At 42.9% G+C, this 21,265-nt stretch overlaps 1 protein-coding gene across 3 annotated transcripts in view; it reads right to left on the reverse strand.

The window, feature by feature from the left end:
* ADAMTS16 (ADAM metallopeptidase with thrombospondin type 1 motif 16) overlaps positions 1 to 21,265 on the reverse strand; it is a 190,814-nt gene that overhangs the window by 125,276 nt on the left and 44,273 nt on the right. For all 3 annotated transcript variants that reach the window (XM_044932412.2, XM_044932411.2, XM_044932413.2), the window contains exons 4-5: positions 5,947 to 6,226; positions 372 to 571 (exon numbers count right to left, since the gene is read on the reverse strand). In XM_044932412.2, coding sequence (XP_044788347.2) covers positions 372 to 571; positions 5,947 to 6,226 — 480 coding nt within the window. The remainder of the gene's footprint in view (positions 1 to 371; positions 572 to 5,946; positions 6,227 to 21,265) is intronic.

Consider the following 21,265-nt stretch of genomic DNA (forward strand, 5'->3'; position numbering starts at 1 on the left):
CACCAGGGGAGATGGGCATTTCTATAGGGCCACCTAAAATCATACATATATAATGCTGATGGGCAGACTTACTGCACTCAAATGTCTCAGCATCCTCTTGGTGATTTCTGATAAATGGATACATTGTAAACTTGAAATATTGTTCATATTTTTTTCATGCCAAATTGTTCATCCTCCAAATTTTATTCTCTGAAGGACTGAAAATGGCTCTTATGATTGGAGCATAGTAAAACTGAAGGAGCTATCATGGATAAAATATTTCTTGAGTATGAAACATAAATCCACAAGTAAAAGAAGGAGGCAAACACACACACTAACACACACCATGAGGCAGAATTACACACGCAACTCAAAGAGAAGGATGTGCCTACCATGTTGAGAATTGTCAGCACGTAGGTGGTGATGTTTTCATGGCCATGGTTTTGCATCATCTTTTTGTCAACCACAACCAGCGTCTCCACATTCAGCTCTTCATTCCTATGGGACTTCAGAAGGGACCGCTTTTGCCTTACACATGATTTATACTCATCCGGCAAGATGAAAAGGTCTTCTTTGGGAGGCTTGGGCATGTCTACAGGGGGGCGTTTGGAGAGGAAGTAAAAGCAAAGTCATCACACAAACCAGTGGCAGAGCTCGCGCTAAAGAAAATGGATTAAAAAAATGAATGTTCATGAAATGAACCATAAGACCCTTAAAACTACGATGTGAAACTTGTGTTAAGGTGGGACACTACATTTACATAAAGTTTGCATAGCCTAGATGTCATAGAATTCATCACTATATGGACTTTTGTATGCATTTCTCCTGATTTAAAACAAATTGGTCTGTATAGTCAAAGCTGTGCTTTTTCCAGTAGTCATGTACGGATGTTAGAGTTGGACCATAAAGAAGGCTAAGCACTGAAGAATTGATGCTTTCAAACTGTGGTGCTGGAGAAGACTCTTGAGAGTCCCTTGGACTGCAAGAAGATCCAACCAATCCATCCTAAAGGAAATCAACCCTGAATATTCATTGGAAGGACTGATCCTGAAGCTGAAGCTCTAATCCTTTGGCCATCTGGTGTGAAGAGCTGATTCACTGGAAAAAAACCTGATGCTGGGAAAGACTGGCAGCAGGAGGAGAAGGGAATGACAGAAGACGAGATGGTTGGATGGCATCCCCAATTCAACTGACATGATTCTGACCACACTCTGGGAGTTGGTGATGGACAGGGAAGCCTGGCGTGCTGCAGTCTGCGGGGTTGCAAAGAGGAGTACACGACTGAGCAACTCAACAACAAAAACAAAAAGATCACTTTGGCTCTGAAGTGCTGGTGTCTAAAAGCAAGATGTTCCAAGATTGTGAACATGAGGGTATGTGCAACAGGGGCTCTGAAATGGAGTCACTGACAGAGCAATAAAACTAATAATTACAAAAAGAAGTGCTGTTACACGGTGTTCTCATTTGAAGACTTTTAATGATCTAAGAGGTTTTAAAGTTGATTCCCAGGTCTGGACACACAGCTGGATAGTCTGTAGTATTTCCAGTGGGTTATAAACACACAGCCAGATTGTTTGTAGTATTTCCAGTGGGTTATAAATGCTCCAGACAGATCCACTGTAGAGCTGAATTTCCTCAAAAGTATTATAAATATTTACCTAATTTAACTGGAAGACAAAATAGACTTGGTCCTCTTAGAGCAAGCTGTTTAAAAATAGTTTTGGCTTTGATAATCGGGAAGTTGACGCTATGCTAAAAATGGTCAAGTTTGGTGGATGCCTCAGAAAACATGGTTAGAATTGCTCCGTGTGAAAGTATCCACATATTAGGTGGCAGTACTTTACTGAATTAGGTGAATTACCGAATTCAGTCAGTCAGTTCAGTTCAGTTGCTCAGTCGTGTCTGATTCTTTGCGACCCCATGAATCGCAGCATGCCAGGCCTCCCTGTCCATCACCAACTCCCAGAGTTCACCCAAACTCATGTGCATCGAGTCAGTGATGCCATCCAGCCATCTCACCCTCTGTTGTCCCCTTCTCATCCTGCCCCCAATCCCTCCCAGCATCAGAGTCTTTTCCAATGAGTCAACTCTTCTCATGAGTGGCCAAAGTACTGGAGTTTCAACCTCATCATCAGTCCTTCCAATGAACATCTAGGACTGATGTCCTTTAGGATGGACTGGTTCGATCTCCTTGCAGTCCAAGGGACTTGCAAGAGTCTTCTCCAGCACCACAGTTCAAAAGCATCAATTCTTCGGCACTCAGCCTTCTTCACAGTCCAACTCTCACATCCATACATGACCACTGGAAAAACTATAGCCTTGACTAGACGGACCTTTGTTGGCAAAGTAATATTTCTGCTTTTTAATATGCTATCTAGGTTGGTCATAACTTTCCCTCCAAGGAGTAAGTGTCTTTTAATTTCATGGCTGCAGTCACCATCTGCAGTGATTTTGGAGCCCCCCAAAAATGAAGGTGGCACTAATTCAAAATCTATGCCAGCTCTGCTCATGGAATACTCAGCTAGAAGACACTGTTCTGATTGACTGATACTCACATCCACTGCATTTTACTCTCTTTGCTAAAATACTTGCAAACTTAAAAGAACTCTTGGGAGGATAACAGCTACACCGGCTACAGTTTAATAAGCACCCATCACGTGCCATTTGCATTGACGCGGTTTACACTGATGTGGTCTCCCCCATAAGAGATGTCTATGTATAACCCATTCACTCTCTATGCTAGCCATGGGTAGGAGTGAGGCCACCGAGACACGGGAGATGAACATCACTTTCTCAAAATCCCTTCCTAGAAGGCATTAGGAATGGATTTCAGATCTGGCAGTGTGGTCCCAGGGCTGTTAGTCTTAATTTCCATAAATACAGGGTACAAGCGGAGATGGGAACATAGCAGTTCCCCAGGCCCTCAGTACTGGAAAGAGGCAGGAGCACAGAGGTGGAGGTCTCACTGGCCTGGGGTCTGAAAAGCCCCTCAAAACAAGTCATCCGCTCAATATGGCCTCACAGCATCTCCTGCCACACGTGAGTCCCAGCTCAAAACCCACCCATGATGCCTCAGCTAGAAGCAGCAAGCTACTATTTGAGCCTGAGGTTCAGAGTCACAATTGATTTTAAGCAAATCAGCCTGCTTTTCTCCGCCCTTTTCAACAGAGAGAGATGCCTAAACCCACAGGAAAGTGAAAGGGTTAGCTGCTCAGTCGTGTCCGACTCTTTGTGACCCCGTGGTCTGCCCATGGAATTCTCTAGGCAAGAATCCTGGAGTGGGTTGCCATTTTCTTCTCCAGGGATCTTCTCCACCTGGGGATCGAACCTGGGTCTCCTGCATGGTAGGCAGATCCTTTACTGTCTGAGCCACAGCTGCTGCTGCTGCTGAGTCACTTCAGTCGTGTCTGGCTCTGTGCGACCCCATAGACAGCAGCCCACTAGGGAAGCCTAAACACACAGGAAAATCCCTCATCTCCTGAGCAGAGACTCCAGGACAGAATCTTTGTAGGTGTAAACCCCCCTGAGACAGAAGATGGAGGTACCTCCAGGGAAGCCCAAAGCCTCATGGATAGTGTGGGAATATCGTGTCCCACGCTGTCAGATAAGTGAGCCCTGAGGATTAAGTGCTCAGCCCAGAGGGATTGTGCTAATTCTGCTAGGCATGGCCCCAGCTGCTCGGGGGGCCCAGGGCAAAGAACTGCCATGTGCCCTGCAGAAGCGGGCAGAGATGGCAAGTCAACAGCACCAGATCAGCCACTGACGCCACCCACATTTTCTGCCACCTTTTTTCTAGTTTTATTATGAAAACATAGTGCTTTTCAGGTCTACTATAGCCTTCTACTTCTCTGTGTATTCGTTCTATTAATTTTTGAGAGTTTGATATTGAAACTCCAACTAAAAATCTTCATCTACTTAAAAAAAACTGTAATATATAGTGGAACTATATGTAACCTTGTTCTGTATATTCTGAGACTCCTGTAAATGAGTTATCATACTTCTGTAATTAAAAAAATTAAGATTAAAAAAGAGAAAAAAATGGCTACATTTTTCCATTTTCCAGCTGCAAGTGTTATTGTATAATTTAGTGTCTTATTCAGATATCTCCCTCTCAACAACCAGACTCCACTACTGAGATTCTGAAATGCCTCTGGAGGCAAATGCATCGACAGCACAGACAGCCACACCAAACAGAACAACCGTACTGCCCTGCATGCCCAGGTGCGCTGCCTGTGAGCTACGGGTCTGAATGACTCCCGTCACCTCCAGATAAGAATGAAAGGGTCACATTCATTCCAGAAGGGTCAGCACTGCTGGATTGCTCAGAAACACTGAAACATCTGCGTTGGGCCCTGGAGCGGCCTGTCAAAGACGCGTGGACAGCCCTGCCCATCTTTCCTGCCTGGATCCAGGTGCTTGGTCATCTGTCTCTGACACATGGAGTCTGTCCTACTCTGACTACACCCTCACCGGGAGCCCTGCCAGCATCTTCCTGGCTCTGACCTTGTCTGTGCCTGAGTCCCGCCTCTCTGTCTGTTCCAGTTGGTCTCAACCTGTTTGGCCCCGCCCCTGACCTGCCTGGCCCCGCCATTGGTCTGTCCGGCCACGCCCCTCCCCCCGCCTCCTCTCCGTCTGCACAGACTCAGGAAGCCGCTGCTGGTCAGTGTGCCCTGTTCTGATGCTCACTCAGCTGGACTTCCCTGACCTTCTCACCCTCCTGTTCGCTCTCCTTGTGCTCAACACTGTTCTTCCTGCTGCCTCCCCTAAGACCCAGCCCACTCTTGGTCAGTTTGGGATGAGATTTTTGAGACCGTCTGAATGTATTCTGAGACTGATTTACAGGACATGCGTTCAGATGACACATGGGTGCAAACAGATCAGCCGTGCTTGTTCTTCTGTCGTAGGTGCCAAGTGATTCTGGGTCATTCTCTCTTCTCCGCAGTGTGTTATGGAGCCCCTGCATGTGCCCACACTTAAGTGAGGCTGCTGGCCCAGCGGCCAATGAAGCTAAGCAGCAGAGAAAGGTGGGCTTCCAGAAGTGCCTTGGGGAAGGTTTGCTATTAACAAATAAAGCCAAGCTTGAGGGGAAAGCTGAAGCAAACGAGGACAAGTTCAGAAAACACTGAACTTCTATTCCTGAGTCTGTGAGAGGTTCCTACATAAAATGTAAGTATCATTTCTCTTCCTAAATGTTCATGACACAAACAAAGAGGACTTCGATAAAGCCTTGGTGAAAAATTGTAGGTAAATTACACCGTGCATCCTGTGTCTTCTGACGTGATGAGTGAAGTATATAAACCTGCCTAGGGATAAATCACCTCAGTGGGAAAAGCATGTCAGCTTTAACAAATCTGCTGCTAAGTCGCTTCAGTCGTGTCCGACTCTGTGCAACCCCATAGACGGCAGCCCACTAGGCTCCCCCATCCCTGGGATTCTCCAGGCAAGAACACTGGAGTGGGTTGCCATTTCCTTCTCCAATGCATGAAAGGGAAGTCACTCAGTCGTGTCTGACTCTAGCGACCCCATGGACTGCAGCCCACCAGGCTCCTCCGTCCATGGGATTTTCCAGGCAAAAGTACTGGAGTGGGGTGCCATTGCCTTCTCCGATTAACAAATCTAGACCTCAAAAATAAAGTTACTGGGTAGAGATACCAGGATTCTTTTGAAGATGTCTGGTAGAGGAGTCCACATTTCTGTGAATCATGTCATTTAGTCTGCCCAGGGAACAGCTCTTAAAATTAAACAAACAAACAAACAAAAAACTACCTTTATCCATATGCCATGGAAAGATATTTTATCCTGAACATCCAGACGATGAGCTCTCTTTGGAATCATCACTTAGGATTAGCAAAGGTGGTCAATAAATTTCACCTCGAGCGCAGACTACTTTGAAGAAAATTAAAAATACTCCAGTGTCTTACTTAACATCCTAATCGTTAAATTACAAAGACAATCGTCCTTACATACATTTCTTGCGCCTTCCGCAGAAATGCTGCTTCTGTGGGTGCCTGAAGCTGAAGCCTCGTGGGGATTGATCTTCGTGGTGGAAGAGATGGTGGTTTTCCAGCCCCCACTTTTTCTCCATCATCGAGACCCGGTGGGGCCCCACGGCCGGTGGCTCGGTGGATCTCTTGTACAGGATGTGGGAGGGAGGCCTGCCCCCTGTGGAGTCACTGGGGCTCCCTGCCAGGTGTGAAGGGAGGGGCTTCAGGAAGTAGTCCGCTTCCTGGGTTCTTATCATGCCTGACTGCAGAAGAGAGAGGGAGAAAGAAAGGTGCATCGCTGCTTTATCATCTGCTCACAAACATGCTGTTCCCTCCAGGGAGAAACCTGGAATGGGAAATGACAACCCACTCCAGTATTCTTGATTAAAGAATTCCATGGACAGAGGAGCCTGGAGGGCTACAGTTCATGGGGTCACAAAGAGCAGAGAAGCATACACACACACACACACACACACACACACACACGGTTCCCTCCAGGGAGAACCCATGTGGAAAAGGGTCATATAGAGGGCTGAGAATTAGGGGATGAGGGGTCCACCCCATCTTTTCAGAAACAGTGGTGTGGAGGTCAAAGGATTTGACTCTTGGAGCAGAGAGAGATCTCACAGCATACCAAGGTCAGGTCCTTTACTGGAAAAAATGGAGGAGAAAACACACACACAGCCCTAGATAGTAATACGGGTCAGGGTGGGTGGGGGAGCTCTCAAATAAAGACATAAATTTATAAACCCAATATAGTCAGCTGTTTTCTTCTAGTTTTATGCACTGTTCATTGAAGAAGGCCTTCTTGTTTCTCCTTGCTATTCTTTGGAACTCTTCATTTGGTTGAATGAAACTTTCCCTTTCTCCCTTGCTTTTTGCATCTCTTCTCTAGAAGAAAACAACGGAAGAGGAAAGACCAGAGATCTCTTCAGGAAAACTGGAAATATCAAGGGACCATTTCACCCAAAGATGGTCACAATAAAGGAGAGAAACAACAGAGACCTAGTAGATGCTGAAGAGATCAGGAAAAGGTGGAAAGAACACACAGAAGAGCTGTACAAAAAAGATCTCAATGAGCCAGATTATGAAGATGGTGTGGTCAGTCACCCAGAGCCAGACATTCTGGAGTGTGAAGCCAAGTGGACCTTGGGAAAAACTGCTGCTAATAAAGCTAGTGGATGTGATGGAATTCCAGTAGAACTGTTCAAAACCCTAAAGGATGATGCCATCAAGGTGTTGCATTCAATATGTCAGCAAATCTGGAAAGCCCCACAGTGGCCACAGGACTGGAAAAGGTCAATCCTCATCACAATCCCTAGGAAGGGTAGTACTAAAGAGTATTCTAACCATTGGACGATTGCACCCATCTCCCTTGCTAGTAAGAGCGTGCTTAAAATCTTTCATGCTAGGCTTCAGCATTATGCAAACCAAGAATTTCCAGATGTCCAAGCTGGGTTTAGAAAAGGCAGAGGAACCAGAGATCAAATTGCCAATATTCACTGAATCATAAACAAAGCAAGGGAATTCTATAAAAATATCAATCTCTGTTTCATTGACTACACTAAAGCCTTTAACTGTATGGATCATAACAAACTGTGGAAAGCTCTTAAAGAGATGGGAATACCAGACCATCTTACCTGTCTCCTAAGAAACCTGTATGCGGGTCAAGAAGCAACAGTTAGAACCATGCATGGAACAACTGATTGATTCAGGATTAAGAAAGTAGTATGACAGGGCTGTCTGCTGTCACCCTGTTTGTTTAACCTATATGCTGAGCACATAATGAGAAATGCTGGGCTGGATGAGTTACAAGCTGGAATCAAGATAGGTGGGAGAAACATCAACAACCTCAGATACACAGATGAGACCACTCTAAAGGCAGAAAGTGAAGAGGAACTAAAGAACCTCTATATGAGAGAGGAGCGAGTCAGCTTAAAACTAAATATTAAAAAACTAAGATCATGCCACCCGGCCCTATTATTGGATGGCACATAGAAGGGGAAAATGTGGAAGTAGTGACAGATTTCCTCTTTTGGGCTCCAAAATCACTGTGGATGGTGACTGGAGCCATGAAATCAGAGGACAACTGTTTCTTGGCAGGAAAGCGATGACAAACCTAGACAGTGTGTTGCAAAGCAGAGACATTACTCTGCAGACAAAGGTCCATATAGTCAAGGCTGTGGTCTGCCCAATGGTCATGTATGGTTGTGAGAGCTGGACCGCAAAGAAGGAAGAGTGCCAAAGAATTGATGCCTTTGAACTGTGGTGCTGGAGTAGACTCCTAAGAGTCCCTTGGACAGCAAGGAGATCAAACCAGTCAATCCTAAAGGAAATAAGTCCTGAATATTCATTGGAAGGACTGATGCTGAAGCTGAAGCTCCTGTATTTTGGTCATTTGATAAGAACAGGCGACTCACTAGCAAAGTTCCTGATGCTGGGAAAGATTGAGGGCAGAAGGAGAAGAGGGCAACAGAGGATGAGATGGCTGGATGGCATCACTAATGCAATGGACATGAACCTGGACAAACTCTGGGAGATGGTGAGGGACAGGGAGGCCTGGTGTGCTGCAGTCAGTCCATGGGGTTGCAAAGAGTCAGATGTAACTGGGCAACTGAAGGAACGAACAGATATAGTCAATAGCAAAACTCTATTCAAACCTGAATATGATGTGACACTTTCTATAAAAGCGTAACAATGAAATCAATCCAGTAGGAAGCAAAAAGGAATAGTTTAGGGAATTGGGGAGATCTTTCTAAACAAGGTATTTGAGAAATAGAAAAGAATTGATTATAAAATTTAAAAAAAAGTACAGTATAACAGACAATGAAGCACAATGGCAAAAATAGCTTAAGTGAGAGAAAATGGAGACCACCTTTTACGTTTAGAGTGACAAGGACTTTCAGAGTTGATAACTGTTGGGAACAGACTGGCAGTGTGACCCCGAGAAAGGGTGAACTGGGGCCCCTCCCGGCTCATCTATCAACACTGAAAATATATCATTTGATTCCAGGATTTTAACCCTCTGGAATTCTTGCTTAATTTATTTTTAATTGAAGGATAATTGTTTACAATATTGCAGTAGTTTCTGCCATACATCAACATGAATCAGCCACAGGCATACATATGGCCCCTCCCTCGAGAACCTCCTTCCCACCTCCCACTCCGGCCCACCCTCTTAGGTTATCGCAGAGTATGGGGTTTGAGCTTGTGTGATACAGCAAATTCCCACCAGCTATCTATTTTACATATGGTATTGTATATGTTTCAATGCTATTCTCTCTATTCTTCCCTAGAGGCTATTATACAGAGTGAAATAAGTCAGAAAGAGAAAAACAGCTAGCCCATATTGCCAAGTGCTTCTAGCAGGCACTCCCCCAGTATTGATACATATTTGCAAATGTATAATTTAGTCACTGTTTATAATCATTTAAAAGTACAGACAAAAAAAATTAATATCAAAAATAAATAATGTTTATCAATTAGTTCAGAGTGATTTTTAAAGTACATTGTTTTTTTTTTTTGTATTTGGAGAGTATATAACCATTTTAAAAGGCCATGTCCTGATGATAATCTTAAGTAAACACTTCTGTGTGAGCTCCTAAGATTATGGCCAACATTTCCTATATTACACCTTATTTATCACAGACATCCTGGAAGGTTGGTATCACTCTGCTCTTCCTTCTATGGACAAGGAAATACAGAGTCTGGCTGATTAAATAACATATTCAAGGTTACCTGGGAAAGTATAAGAATTTGAACAAAATCAGAGTAAGTTCAAAACCTGTAAGGTTTAGGCTTATAATGTAGGGTTCCCAGAAGTTGTTAAATTTTTTTTAAAGTGTATGCTGCTACTGCTGCTGCTGCTAAGTCGCATCAGCCATGTCCGACTCTCTGCGGCAGCCCACCAGGCTCCCCCGTCCCTGGGATTCTCCAGGCAAGAATACTGGAGTGGGTTGCCATTTCCTTCTCTGGTGCATGAAAGTGAAAAGTGAAAGTGAAGTAGCCCAGTCGTGTCCGACTCTCTGCGACCTCATGGACTGTAGCCCACCAGGCTCCTTTGTCCATGGGGTGCTCCAAGCAAGAGTACTGGAGTGGGTTGCCACCGCCTTCTCCTTTAAAATGTATAATAAAGTATATAGTGTGATTCCAAATGTGTTCATTTTTTTAAGTGTGCCTCTCCACTTAAAGTATTTTCCTAGAAGGGCTAATGAAAAATTGCCGAAGCTGGTTATGTTCAGGGGGGGGAAATCAAGGAGGAGGGATGTAAGAAGAGAATTCCACATCCATTTTTACATCTTTAGGCATTACTCAAGTTTGTAAAATCTGTGTACATACTTACCTTAAAAATATCAATGGCATTGCTGGATCGTGGGATGACAGATGAGCTTTTAAAATCCTTATAAGTGTTTTAAAATAGCTTTATAATTTTAGAATACAGTTAACTATTCCTACAGAACTATTAAGGTATCGCTTAGCATTCTCCAATATAGTATTATAAGAGTGCTGATATTTTCCTAATCATTTTCTTAATTCAGCACATGATTAGCACTTTCTAGGTACTCAGAGACACTGGTGCTCGGGTGCTTGTTCTCAGTGAACCTCTGATTTAGGACCTGAGGCTGACCCTCATCTGGAGGGGCCCAGTGCCCATCACCACCCACCAAACTCAGTTCTGTGGGTGCTGAGCTGTCCTGCACGGATCTGAGTGTTTGCACAGGGTGGGATGATAGACACGGAGAAGCCCTTCTCAGATCGCGGGAAAGTGTCAAATGCAGCTCTCAGGGACAGGAGGGTGGGGTGGACACAAATGAGAGGGGAGACCAGGCTTATCGTGCATTCAGAGGTAAAGCCCTGGCCACAGTGTTCCTGCAGGTGGGGAAGGGGGAGATCAGATTGTGCATGCGTGCTTAGTCACTCAGTCATGTCTGACTTTGTGACCCCATGGACTGTAGCCTGCCAGGCTCCTCTGTTCATGGAATTCTCCAGGCAAGAGTACTGGAGTGGGCTGCCATTTCCTCCTCAGGGGAGGAGACGGTTAACAGCAGTAAACAATCAGTGAAGCCATCAGCACCTTGGGGGGTAGACCTCCCAGGGCAGAAATGCCACCCTGCAAGGAAAGGTGAAATCCTTGGAGTGTATGCTGCAGATCCAGGTGGAGGAGGAGGAGGAGGGCTGGGGAGGCTGCCACTGGTGCTCTCCATGGATGCCCGGGAAGCCTTTTTGGCTAAGTACTCTACCAACTAAACTAGAACAGACAGTACTTTAACATCTGCAGTGCTATCAAGGAAAAGTCAAGTGTGGGATTAAATAAAAGCTGGAGCCAGGTGGGTTTCATCCTGTTGGCAGTTAAACTAACTCAGGAGTAGCAGGAGCAGTCATGGGTGTGTTCAGCCTTGTGTGATAACATACCCAGGGGTTTCCACACTTGCAACTAGTTGAAGTGTTATATTCAGTTCAGTTCAGTTCAGTTGCTCAGTCGTGTCCGACTCTTGGAGACCATGAATTCTGCTGAATTCTGCTCACGAATCACAGCACGCCAGGCCTCCCTGTCCATCACCAACCCCGGAGTTCATTCAAACTCATGTCCATCGAGTCAGTGATGCCATCCAGCCATCTCATCCTCTGTCATCCCCTTCTCCTCCTGCCCCCAATCCCTCCCAGCATCAGAGTCTTTTCCAGTGACTCAACACTTCGCATGAGGTGGCCAAAGTACTGGAGTTTCAGCTTTAGCATTATTCCTTCCAAAGAACACCCAGGGCTGATTCTCCTTTAGAATGGACTGGTGGGATCTCCTTGCAGTCCAAGGGACTCTCAAGAACCTTCTCCAACACCACAGTTTAAAAGCATCAATTCTTTGGCACTCAGCTTTCTTCACAGTCCAACTCTCACATCCATACATGACCACTGGAAAAACCAGAGCCTTGACTAGACGGACCTTTGTTGGCAAAGTAATATCTCTGCTTTTGAATATGCTATCTAGATTGGTCATAATTTTCCTTCCAAGGAGTAAGCATTTTTTTAATTTCATGGCTGTAGTCACCATCTGCAGTGATTTTGGAGCCCAGAAAAATAAAGTCTGACACTGTTTCCACTGTTTCCCCATCTATTTCCCATGAATTGATGGGACCAGATGCCATGATCTTCATTTTCTGAATGTTGAGCTTTAAGCCAACTTTTTCACTCTCCTCTTTCACTTTAATCAAGATGCTTTTTAGTTCCTCTTCACTTTCTGCCATAAGGGTGGTGTCATCTGCACATCTGAGGTTATTGATATTTTCTCCCGGCAATCTTGATTCCAGTTTGTGCTTCTTCCAGCCCAGCATTTCTCATGATGTACTCTGCACATAAGTTAAATAAGCAGGGTGACAATATACAGCCTTGATGTACTCCTTTTAAAAACAGTAATTTTTTTTCCTTAAAAAACCCTTTTCTGATATGCAAATAATGTCTTACTCTTCAAATCACCTGGAAAATACGAACAACTCCTGTGGGTTCTCTAGAGTCAATGATGTCCAGCATCTCTGACTGGAGCCCAGATGGACTTACAGAGAACAGAGTCTGATACCCATTATTCGATTCTAACATTACAATCTTTGTGCCTTTGGACGAGTTACTCATTCCCTCTGTGCTGTTTTGTCCTCTAGGGAGTGGATACAAAGACAGCCACTTGCCATGAGTTTGTAAGACTTAACACTAATATATACCTAAATACATAAATGAACACTCAGTCATGTCCAACTCTTTGTGACCCCATGGACTATACAGTACATGGAATTCTCCAGACCAGAATACTGGAGTGGGTAGCCTTTCCCTTCTCCAGGGGATCTTCCCAACTCAAGGATCGAACCCTGGTCTCCTGCATTGCAGGTGGATTCTTTACCAGCTGTGCCACAGGGAAACCCATTTAAAATACATGACCTCCAGTAAATAAGCAAAAAAAAAAAAAAAAAAAAAAAAAGATTTGCTGCATAAATGAAACAAAGACCGCAGATACCATGCTTCAGCCTGAAGATCTATGATTCCCTTTGGATAATGCAGGCAGTTTTTGTCGGATGGTTCACTCTACAGTACAAGATCCCTCTGAAGCCTGAGTGTGGGGGTGCCCCAACAACATCATCATCACCCCAAACACACCTTGGCTCCTCGCTTGCTGCACTGGCCTTTCTGGCTTACTCCCCTAAAAACACTTGGGTTCTGTGATCACTGTTCCAGATTCAAACCCATCTCCTTTTTCTGTTGGGTTCACTCTGGGTGGCCCAGAGGACCAGACTGTCAGGCAAGGGTGACCTCCACCCCCCCACCCAAAGGACTTCTGAATGTTCACTATCCAAGCAGTCAAGTGTTTATGCTTCTTTCATTTATAATTCAGTCTGAGGTACAGTATTCTGTGTTTAAATAATCCCCATGTTCATTAAATACATAGAATAAAATAACTGATAACACTGATATTTTGATATTCCTTGATAATCAATACACAATGAAAAATACAAGAGGAAAGTGACCCCACTGTCTTGCTGCATTATTAGTTTGCAAGCTTATTTAAATGATTATGTAAATTGTGGAAGATTAATGTTTTCTTCTTATCAAAGCTTTTCTTTACTGAATCAAGAATATTTACTTGGAGGCTCACACCTGCCCAGTCACCACTGGGAGGTCAGCTGGGTGGATTATTAACCGGGCTTCAGAAAAGGCCAGCATCCCCCAGACATCACAGGGGAGCTCTCCAGATGCCTGCATCTCTCATTGCCAGCTCTGTAAATCATTTGACACTGGGGAACTCAACACTAGCATTGCATTTATAAGAAGAGGAAGAGTAAGTGCCTTGTCAGTGACGAGAATGGGCAGCTCCTCAGACTCACAGACACAAACAACAAAGTTGTGGTTTGTCTACAACAAAGTAGACAACGAGTGACTGGGAGGGGTGATATAAGGGCAGAGGATTAAGAGGCACAACTATTATGAGCTAAGCTACAAGGATATATTGTACAACATGGGGAATACATCCAATAATCTATAACAACTATAAATGGAGTATAACCTTACAAATTGTGAATCACTATACTGAACACTTATATTGCACAGCAACTATATTTCAATAAAAAGAACATTTAAAAAAAAGAAAAAAGCTGCTTCTGAGCAATGTGAGTAAAGAAAAAAATATTGAAGCTTGAAAGTAGGATGTTTACTGTGTTATATTTGTTGCTATTTGCCCTTAAAGGTTGATAGACCTTTATTTAAGCATGCTTCTCAGGTAGCTCAAATGGTAAAGAATACACCTGCAATGCAGAAACCTAGGTTCGATCCCTGGGTTGGGAAGATCCCCTGGAGGAGGGAATGGCAACCCACTCCAGTATTCCTGCCTGGAGAATTCCATGGACAAAGGAGCCTGGTGGGCTATAGTCCATGGGTCGCAGAGAGTCAGACATTGAGTGACTAACACACACACACACACACACACACACACATAGACTTTTATTAATGTATACCTATTTAGAAAAGTTGTCTGTAAAAGTTGTGTGAGTCAAAAAATAAAGTGTAAATTAGGAATGAGCCTGGTGGGGCGTTGACATGGTGTGGTCGTGTAAGGGAATTCCCACTGAGCTGGGGCCAAGCTTGTCTCGGTGGCACCACGCGCCCTTTGCTCGAGAGCTAGCTATCAGTCAACACAGGGAAAACGTGATCTAGCTCATTAGAAGAAATACACATTTCAGTTCCAATTCATTTCACTTTTTACTCAACTTCTTTGTCATTTCTTCCAAAATGTGGTTTGTCTGGGGACTATTCTACTCATTCTAGTCTTCTTAGTGACGTTTCTAAAGCACAAGACAAATGCAGCGTTTATAGATCTTTCACACTTACTTTGTCTCAGGCACCGTCTATGTGGCTGCTACCGCCCTAGGTGTTTTGCTTTATTTATTATCTTCTCCTAAGTACTCTTGCCTGGAGAATCCAGGGATGGAGAAGCCTGGTAGGCTGCAGTCCATGGGGTTGCTGAAGGTCAGACACAACTGAGCGACTTCACTTTCAATTTTCACTTTCATGCGTTGGAGAAGGAAATAGCAACCCACTCCCGTGTTCTTGCCTGGAGAATCCCAGGGACGGGGGAGCCTGGTGGGCTGCCGTCTCTGGGGTTGCACAGAGTCGGACGTGACTGAAGCGACTCAGCAGCAGCAGCAACAACAAACATACGAAGTGAGAATCACAATTCCCATTTAAAGGAATGGGACACTAAATGCAGACATTTGCCCAAGACGGAAAACCTAGGAAGTGGGGTAGCTAAGAGGGAAACTGAGTCTGAGTAACTCAGATTTACACGCTGCTGTCAGCATACCATGTCACTTCTCTACCACCGTGTAGCATGGAGCCATGGTTGTGGTCACTGAGAGTGAACTCGACTTAGTTGTAAATGTATATTGCAAACACTAGAGCTAAAAAAAATTTTTTTTTAAAGTATAACTGATATGCTAAAGAAGGACATAAAGTATGATTATAAAAATGCTAAATTAAACTCACAAATAGCAGAAAAACAGTTGAAGGCAAAATATGAATAATGAACAAAGGCAATAGTAGAAAACTATAACATATACAATAGATATTAATTCAGTTACATCCACTTTGACTGTCAATTGTTCAATGTACCAGTTAAAATACAGAGATTGTCATAGGGCAGAAAACATGATCCAACTATATGCTGTCTACAAGAAACGCATTTAAAATATAAAGACACTTATAAATTAACAGTAAATGGATGCAAAAATATACCTTGATAACACTAATCAAAAAAAGGCAAGAGAACTATATTAATTTCAGAAAGAGCAGACTTCAAAGTAAGAAAAGTTATTAGAAACTAAGAGGGAAATTAAATAATGATAAGGGAGTCAGAACTCTAAGAAGATGCAGCGATTCTTAATACATATGTACTTAACAACTTAACTACATGAAGCCAAGTCTGGCAGAACTGAAAGGATAAATAGATGAATGCACTATGGTAGTTGGAGACTTTATTGCTCCTCTTTCAGAAATGGACAGATTCAGCAGGCGGAAAATCATTAAGGACATAGATGAACTCAACAATGCTGTCCGTCAACGGGATATAAACGCATCTGTAGATAGGAAGCTGTCTGGCTTCCCTGGTGGCACAGTGACAAGGAACCTGCCTGCAACGCAAGAGGTGCGGGTTTAATCGATCCTGCGTCAGGAAGATCCCCTGGTGAAGGAAAGGCAACCCACCCCAGTATTCTTACCTGAGAAATCCCATGGACGGAGGAGCCTGGGGGACTACAGTCCATGCGGTTGCAAAGAGTCAGATGCAACTTACCAACTAAACAACAACATATATGATTTCATCTGACAACATCAGAACACACTTATTTCTCAAGCTCATTTAAGACATTCATCCACATAAACCGCATTTTGGGCCTTAAAACACACTGCAACATATTTAAAAGAATGGGAACTATACAATATCTGCTCTCAAACCACAAGAGAATTACACTAGAAATCAATACAAAAAAGTAACTGGAAAATTCCTAAATAAGTAGAAATTAGACTACACACTTCTGAATAACACATGGATCACAAAGAAATTCAAGAGAAATTTTGAAATATTTTGGACTAAATTGAAATGAAAACCCAATTTATCAAAATTTGTGGGTTGCAATGAAATGCTAAATGGGTAATTTATGATACTGAATGCAGACATTAGAAAAGAAGGAAATTCTAAAATCAATAATTTAGGTTTCTGGCACAGGAAACTAGAAAAAGAAGAGTGAACCTGAGGACAGTGTTATCTTAAAATGTAAATTATGGGAGTAGGTCTAATGAGGTCTTTACAACCTCTGGACATTGTCTGGATTATATAACTTCGTTGTTAACACTAGCAAGCGGGTACTCTTTCTACCCTCTTCTGATGCCTATGTCAGAAGCTTTCTCTATCTCCTTTATACTTTAATAAAACTTTATTACACACACAAAAATAAATAAATAAATAAATAAATGCAATGTAAGAAGAAGAAAAGAAATAATAAGAATTAGAGCATAAATCAATAAAATAGAAAACAGGAAATCAACAGAGGTGGATCAAAGAAACCACAAGCAGATTCTTTAAAATTGCAAGATGTTCTCATGCTGCACTTAGAGAAATTTGAAGTTCTAAATGCTTTCCTTTTTAAAAAATAAGGAAAATAAACCAACCAAGTATAAAGTCAAAGGGTTTTTAAAATTGCAATGAATGGCTACCTAGAAACCAGAAAAAAACTTATTAAAAATAAATTCAGAATAAATGAATCAGTAACTACTAAAAGAATGTCGTTATTAAATTGAAAAAGCCTAATAAAGTCAAGATCAAAACGGGTATACCTCATGAAAAACAATGAATGTGAAAACTGTTAAGAACATAGATAAACCTAATAGGCCATGGCAGTTATTTATAAGGGCGGATCATATCCCTCTTGGAGCTTAAATGTTATGGCCGTGTGTAGTCTTATTTTTCATTAGCAAATTCTGGGGTTCAGCTTTCAATTTTATGACCTCTTTCAGGTCAGTCTATTATAAGGATTTTAATCTCTGCTAGAGGAAAACTTCTAGATATGTGCTCTTCCAAATGGTAGCCACTAATTTTAATTAACATTGAAGAAAATTAAAAATTCACTTCTCCAGCTGCTCAACAGTCAAGTTGAAACAAATTAATATCAATTCAAGTTGAAAAGGTAGTCTTGCCATTCCTCAATAGCCACATGTGACTAGCTGCTCCCATACTGGACATCACAGATAATAATATTATGGCACAAAATTTTATGGAAGAACAGTTCCAGAACAACTGGTAATTAACAAATCTTTGGGGGCTTACTTCTTAAGACTGGTCTCCTAATTCATGATAGTTGGCTACAGTGCTCGTCTGTAACAAGTAGTACATATCACATAATTAGGAACACTCTTATAAATCACATCCACTAGCATCTTTATGGAGAAGGCAATGGCACCCCACTCCAGTACTCTTGCCTGGAAAATCCCATGGACAGAGGAGCCTGCTGGGATGCAGTCCATGGGGTTGCTAAGAGTCAGGCACGACTGAGCGACTTCACTTTTCACTTTTCATTTTCATGCATTGGAGAAGGAAATGGCAACTCACTCTAGTGTTCTTGCCTGGAGAATCCCAGTGATGGGGGAGCCTGGTGGGCTGCCATCTATGGGGTCGCACAGAGTTGGACACAACTGAAGCGACTTAGCAGCAGCAGCAGCAGCAGCAGCATCTTTATAAAAGTTTGCCAGCTACAAATCAGAACATGTCCTAGACTGATGCTTAGTAAGACTGCCTTTGGTTGACATGAAAGTATCTGAACTAAAAACAGCTCAAACTCTCAGATCCTGTGTTTCTCTGTACATTCCCAAGACACAAAAAGAAATGTCTATGCAAATAGTCATTTAGTCAAGGCAATGGATACATTGCTGCTACCTAATGTAATAAAAATGCCATGGATTAAACGCTCCAACAGATTCATTTACAGAGTTATGCAACATTGAGACATGAATTTGATCCTGTAGTAAAGGAAATTCACAAATCCTCTCATCCAAGAAATGTGCAATATTTTATATTCATTCATTCATTCATTTAATGCATTCATTTAATTAATTCATTCAATTAATTGCATATTATGAGCTGGGCTCTCTCTTGTCTTAAAGAGATGGGAATACCAGACTACCTTACCTGCCTCCTGACAAACCTATATGCAGGTCAAGAAGCAACAGTTAGAACCAGACATGGAACAACAGAGTGGTTCCAAATTGGGAAAGGAGTATGTCAAGGCTGTATATTGTCACTCTGCTTATTTAACTTATATGCAGAGTACATCTCGTGACATGCTGGGCAGGATGAAGCACAAACTTGAATCAAGATTGCAGGGAGAAATATCAATAACATCAGATATGCAGATGACACAACCCTTACAGCAGAAAGCAAAGAGGAACTAAAGAGCCTCTTGATGAAACTGAAAGAGGAGAGCGAAAAGAAAAAAGCTGGCTTAAAACTCAACATTCAAAAAATGAAGATCATGGCATCTGGTCTTATCACTTCATGGCAAATAGATGGGGAAACAGCAGAAACAGTGACAGATTTTATTTCTGGGGGCTCCAAAATCACTGGAGATGGTGACTGCAGCCATGAAATCAAAAGATGCTTGCTCCTTGAGAGAAAAGTTATGACAAACCTAGACAGCATATTAAAAAGTAGAGACATTACTTTGCCTACAAAGGTCCATCTAGTCAAAGCTATGGTTTTTCCAGTAGTCATGTATGGGTGTGAGAGTTGGACCATAAAGAAGGCTGAGCACCAAAGAACTGATGCCTTTGAACTATGGTGTTGGAGAAGACTCCTGAGAGTCCCTTGGACTGCAAGGAGATCCAACCAGTCCATCCTAAAGGAAATCAGTCCTGAATGTTCATTGGAAGGACTGATGCTGAAGCTGAAGCTCCAATACTTTGGCCACCTGATGCAAAGAACTGACTCATTAGAAAAGACCCTGATGCTGGGAAAGATTGAAGGCGGGAGAAGAAGGGGATGGCAGAGGATGAGAGGTTGGATGGCATCACCGACCCAATGGACATGAGTTTGAGCAAGCTTTGGGAGATGGTGAAGGACAGGGAAGCCTGGCATGTTGCAGTCCATGGGGTCGCAAAGAGTTGGACATGACTGAGTGACTGAATAACAACAGCTCTCTTGTCAATCCAGATACAACAATGAACAAAATAGACAAATACAGCTTCCCTTGTGAAGTTTAAATTCCATCTTGGGGTGGGGCTTGGGGACATATAATAAACAAAATGGATAACAAAAATACATGTAAAACTATAAGCTTATAGAAGATGACATAGGAGAAACTAGATGACCTGGTCTGGCAATGACTTTTTAGACCCAATGCAAAAAGATCCATAAAAGAAGTAATTGATAAGCTGGACTTCACTAGCATTTAAATTCTCTGCCCTAGGAAAGATACTGTCAAAAGAATGAGAAGAAAAGCCACAACTGAGGGAAAAATGTGCAAAAGACATACCTGTCCTTCAGTAGGTTAATGGATAAATAAACTCTAATGCATCTGGACAATGAAATATAACTCAGTGCACTAAAAAATGAGCTATCAAACCATGAAAAGGCAGGGAGGAAGCTTAAATACATATTACTAAGTGAAAGATGTCAGTCTGAAAAGGCTACTCACTGTACAATGCCAACGATATGACACTTGGGAAAAGACAAAACAATGGAGACATTAAGAAAAAAACAGCAGTAACCAAGGGTTAGTGGAGCAGAGCACAGAGGACTTTTCAGGCAGTGAAACTATTTTATATGACACTGAAGAAGACTCTTGAAAGTCCCTTGGACTGCAAGGAGATCAAACCAGCCAATCCTAAAGGAAATCAGTCTTGACTATTCATTGAAAGGACTGAAGCTCCAATCCTTTGGCCACCTGATGTGAAAAGCCTACTCACTGGAAAAAACTCTGATGCTGGGAAAGACTGAGGGTGGGAGGAGAGGGGGATGACAGAGGATGGAATGGTTGGATGGCATCACTGAATCAACGGACATGAATTTGAGCAAACTCTGGGAGATAGTGAAGGACAGGGAAGCTTGGTGTGCAGCAGTTCATGGAGTCGCAGACAGTCTGGCACAACTGAGCAACTGAACAGCAATGACGATGAATACACATCCTTACACCTATCTGTGTATGGGTGTGTGCATACTCAGTGTCTGACTTTGTGTGATCCTATGGCCTGTAGCCTGCCAGTCTTCTCTGTCCACAGAATTCTCCAGGAAAGAATACTGGAGTGGGTTGCCATTTCCTTTTCCAGGGGATCTTCCTGACCCAGGGATCAAACCTGCATCTCCTGCATTGGCAGGTGGATTCTTTACCAGTGATCCACCTGGGAAGCCCATACGTGTCTTTATACATTTATCCAAATCCAGAGAACATATATCACCAAGAGTGAACTGTAACATAAACCATGCACTTTGGCGATTATAAGATGTCAACAGAGGTTCATCAGTTCTGACAAATGTACCACCTGGTGAGGGATGTTGACGATGTGGGTGGGTGGTGTGTGTGGAGGGGCAGGGTGTGTATGGGAATTCTGTGGACTCCATTTTGCTGTGTCCTGCTAAAATTGCTCTGAAAATAAACACTATTAAAACATAACTCAGAAGGAAGAAGAACATCAGGAGCGTAGGAGAGGGGGTTTCAGTCTTAGACAGGGTAGCCAGGAAGGCCTCATTGAGAAGGTGCATTTCAGCCAAGCCCTGATGGGTGAGG

Source organism: Bubalus bubalis, chromosome 19, assembly GCF_019923935.1.
Source record: "Bubalus bubalis isolate 160015118507 breed Murrah chromosome 19, NDDB_SH_1, whole genome shotgun sequence".
Classification (NCBI taxonomy): domain Eukaryota; kingdom Metazoa; phylum Chordata; class Mammalia; order Artiodactyla; family Bovidae; genus Bubalus; species Bubalus bubalis.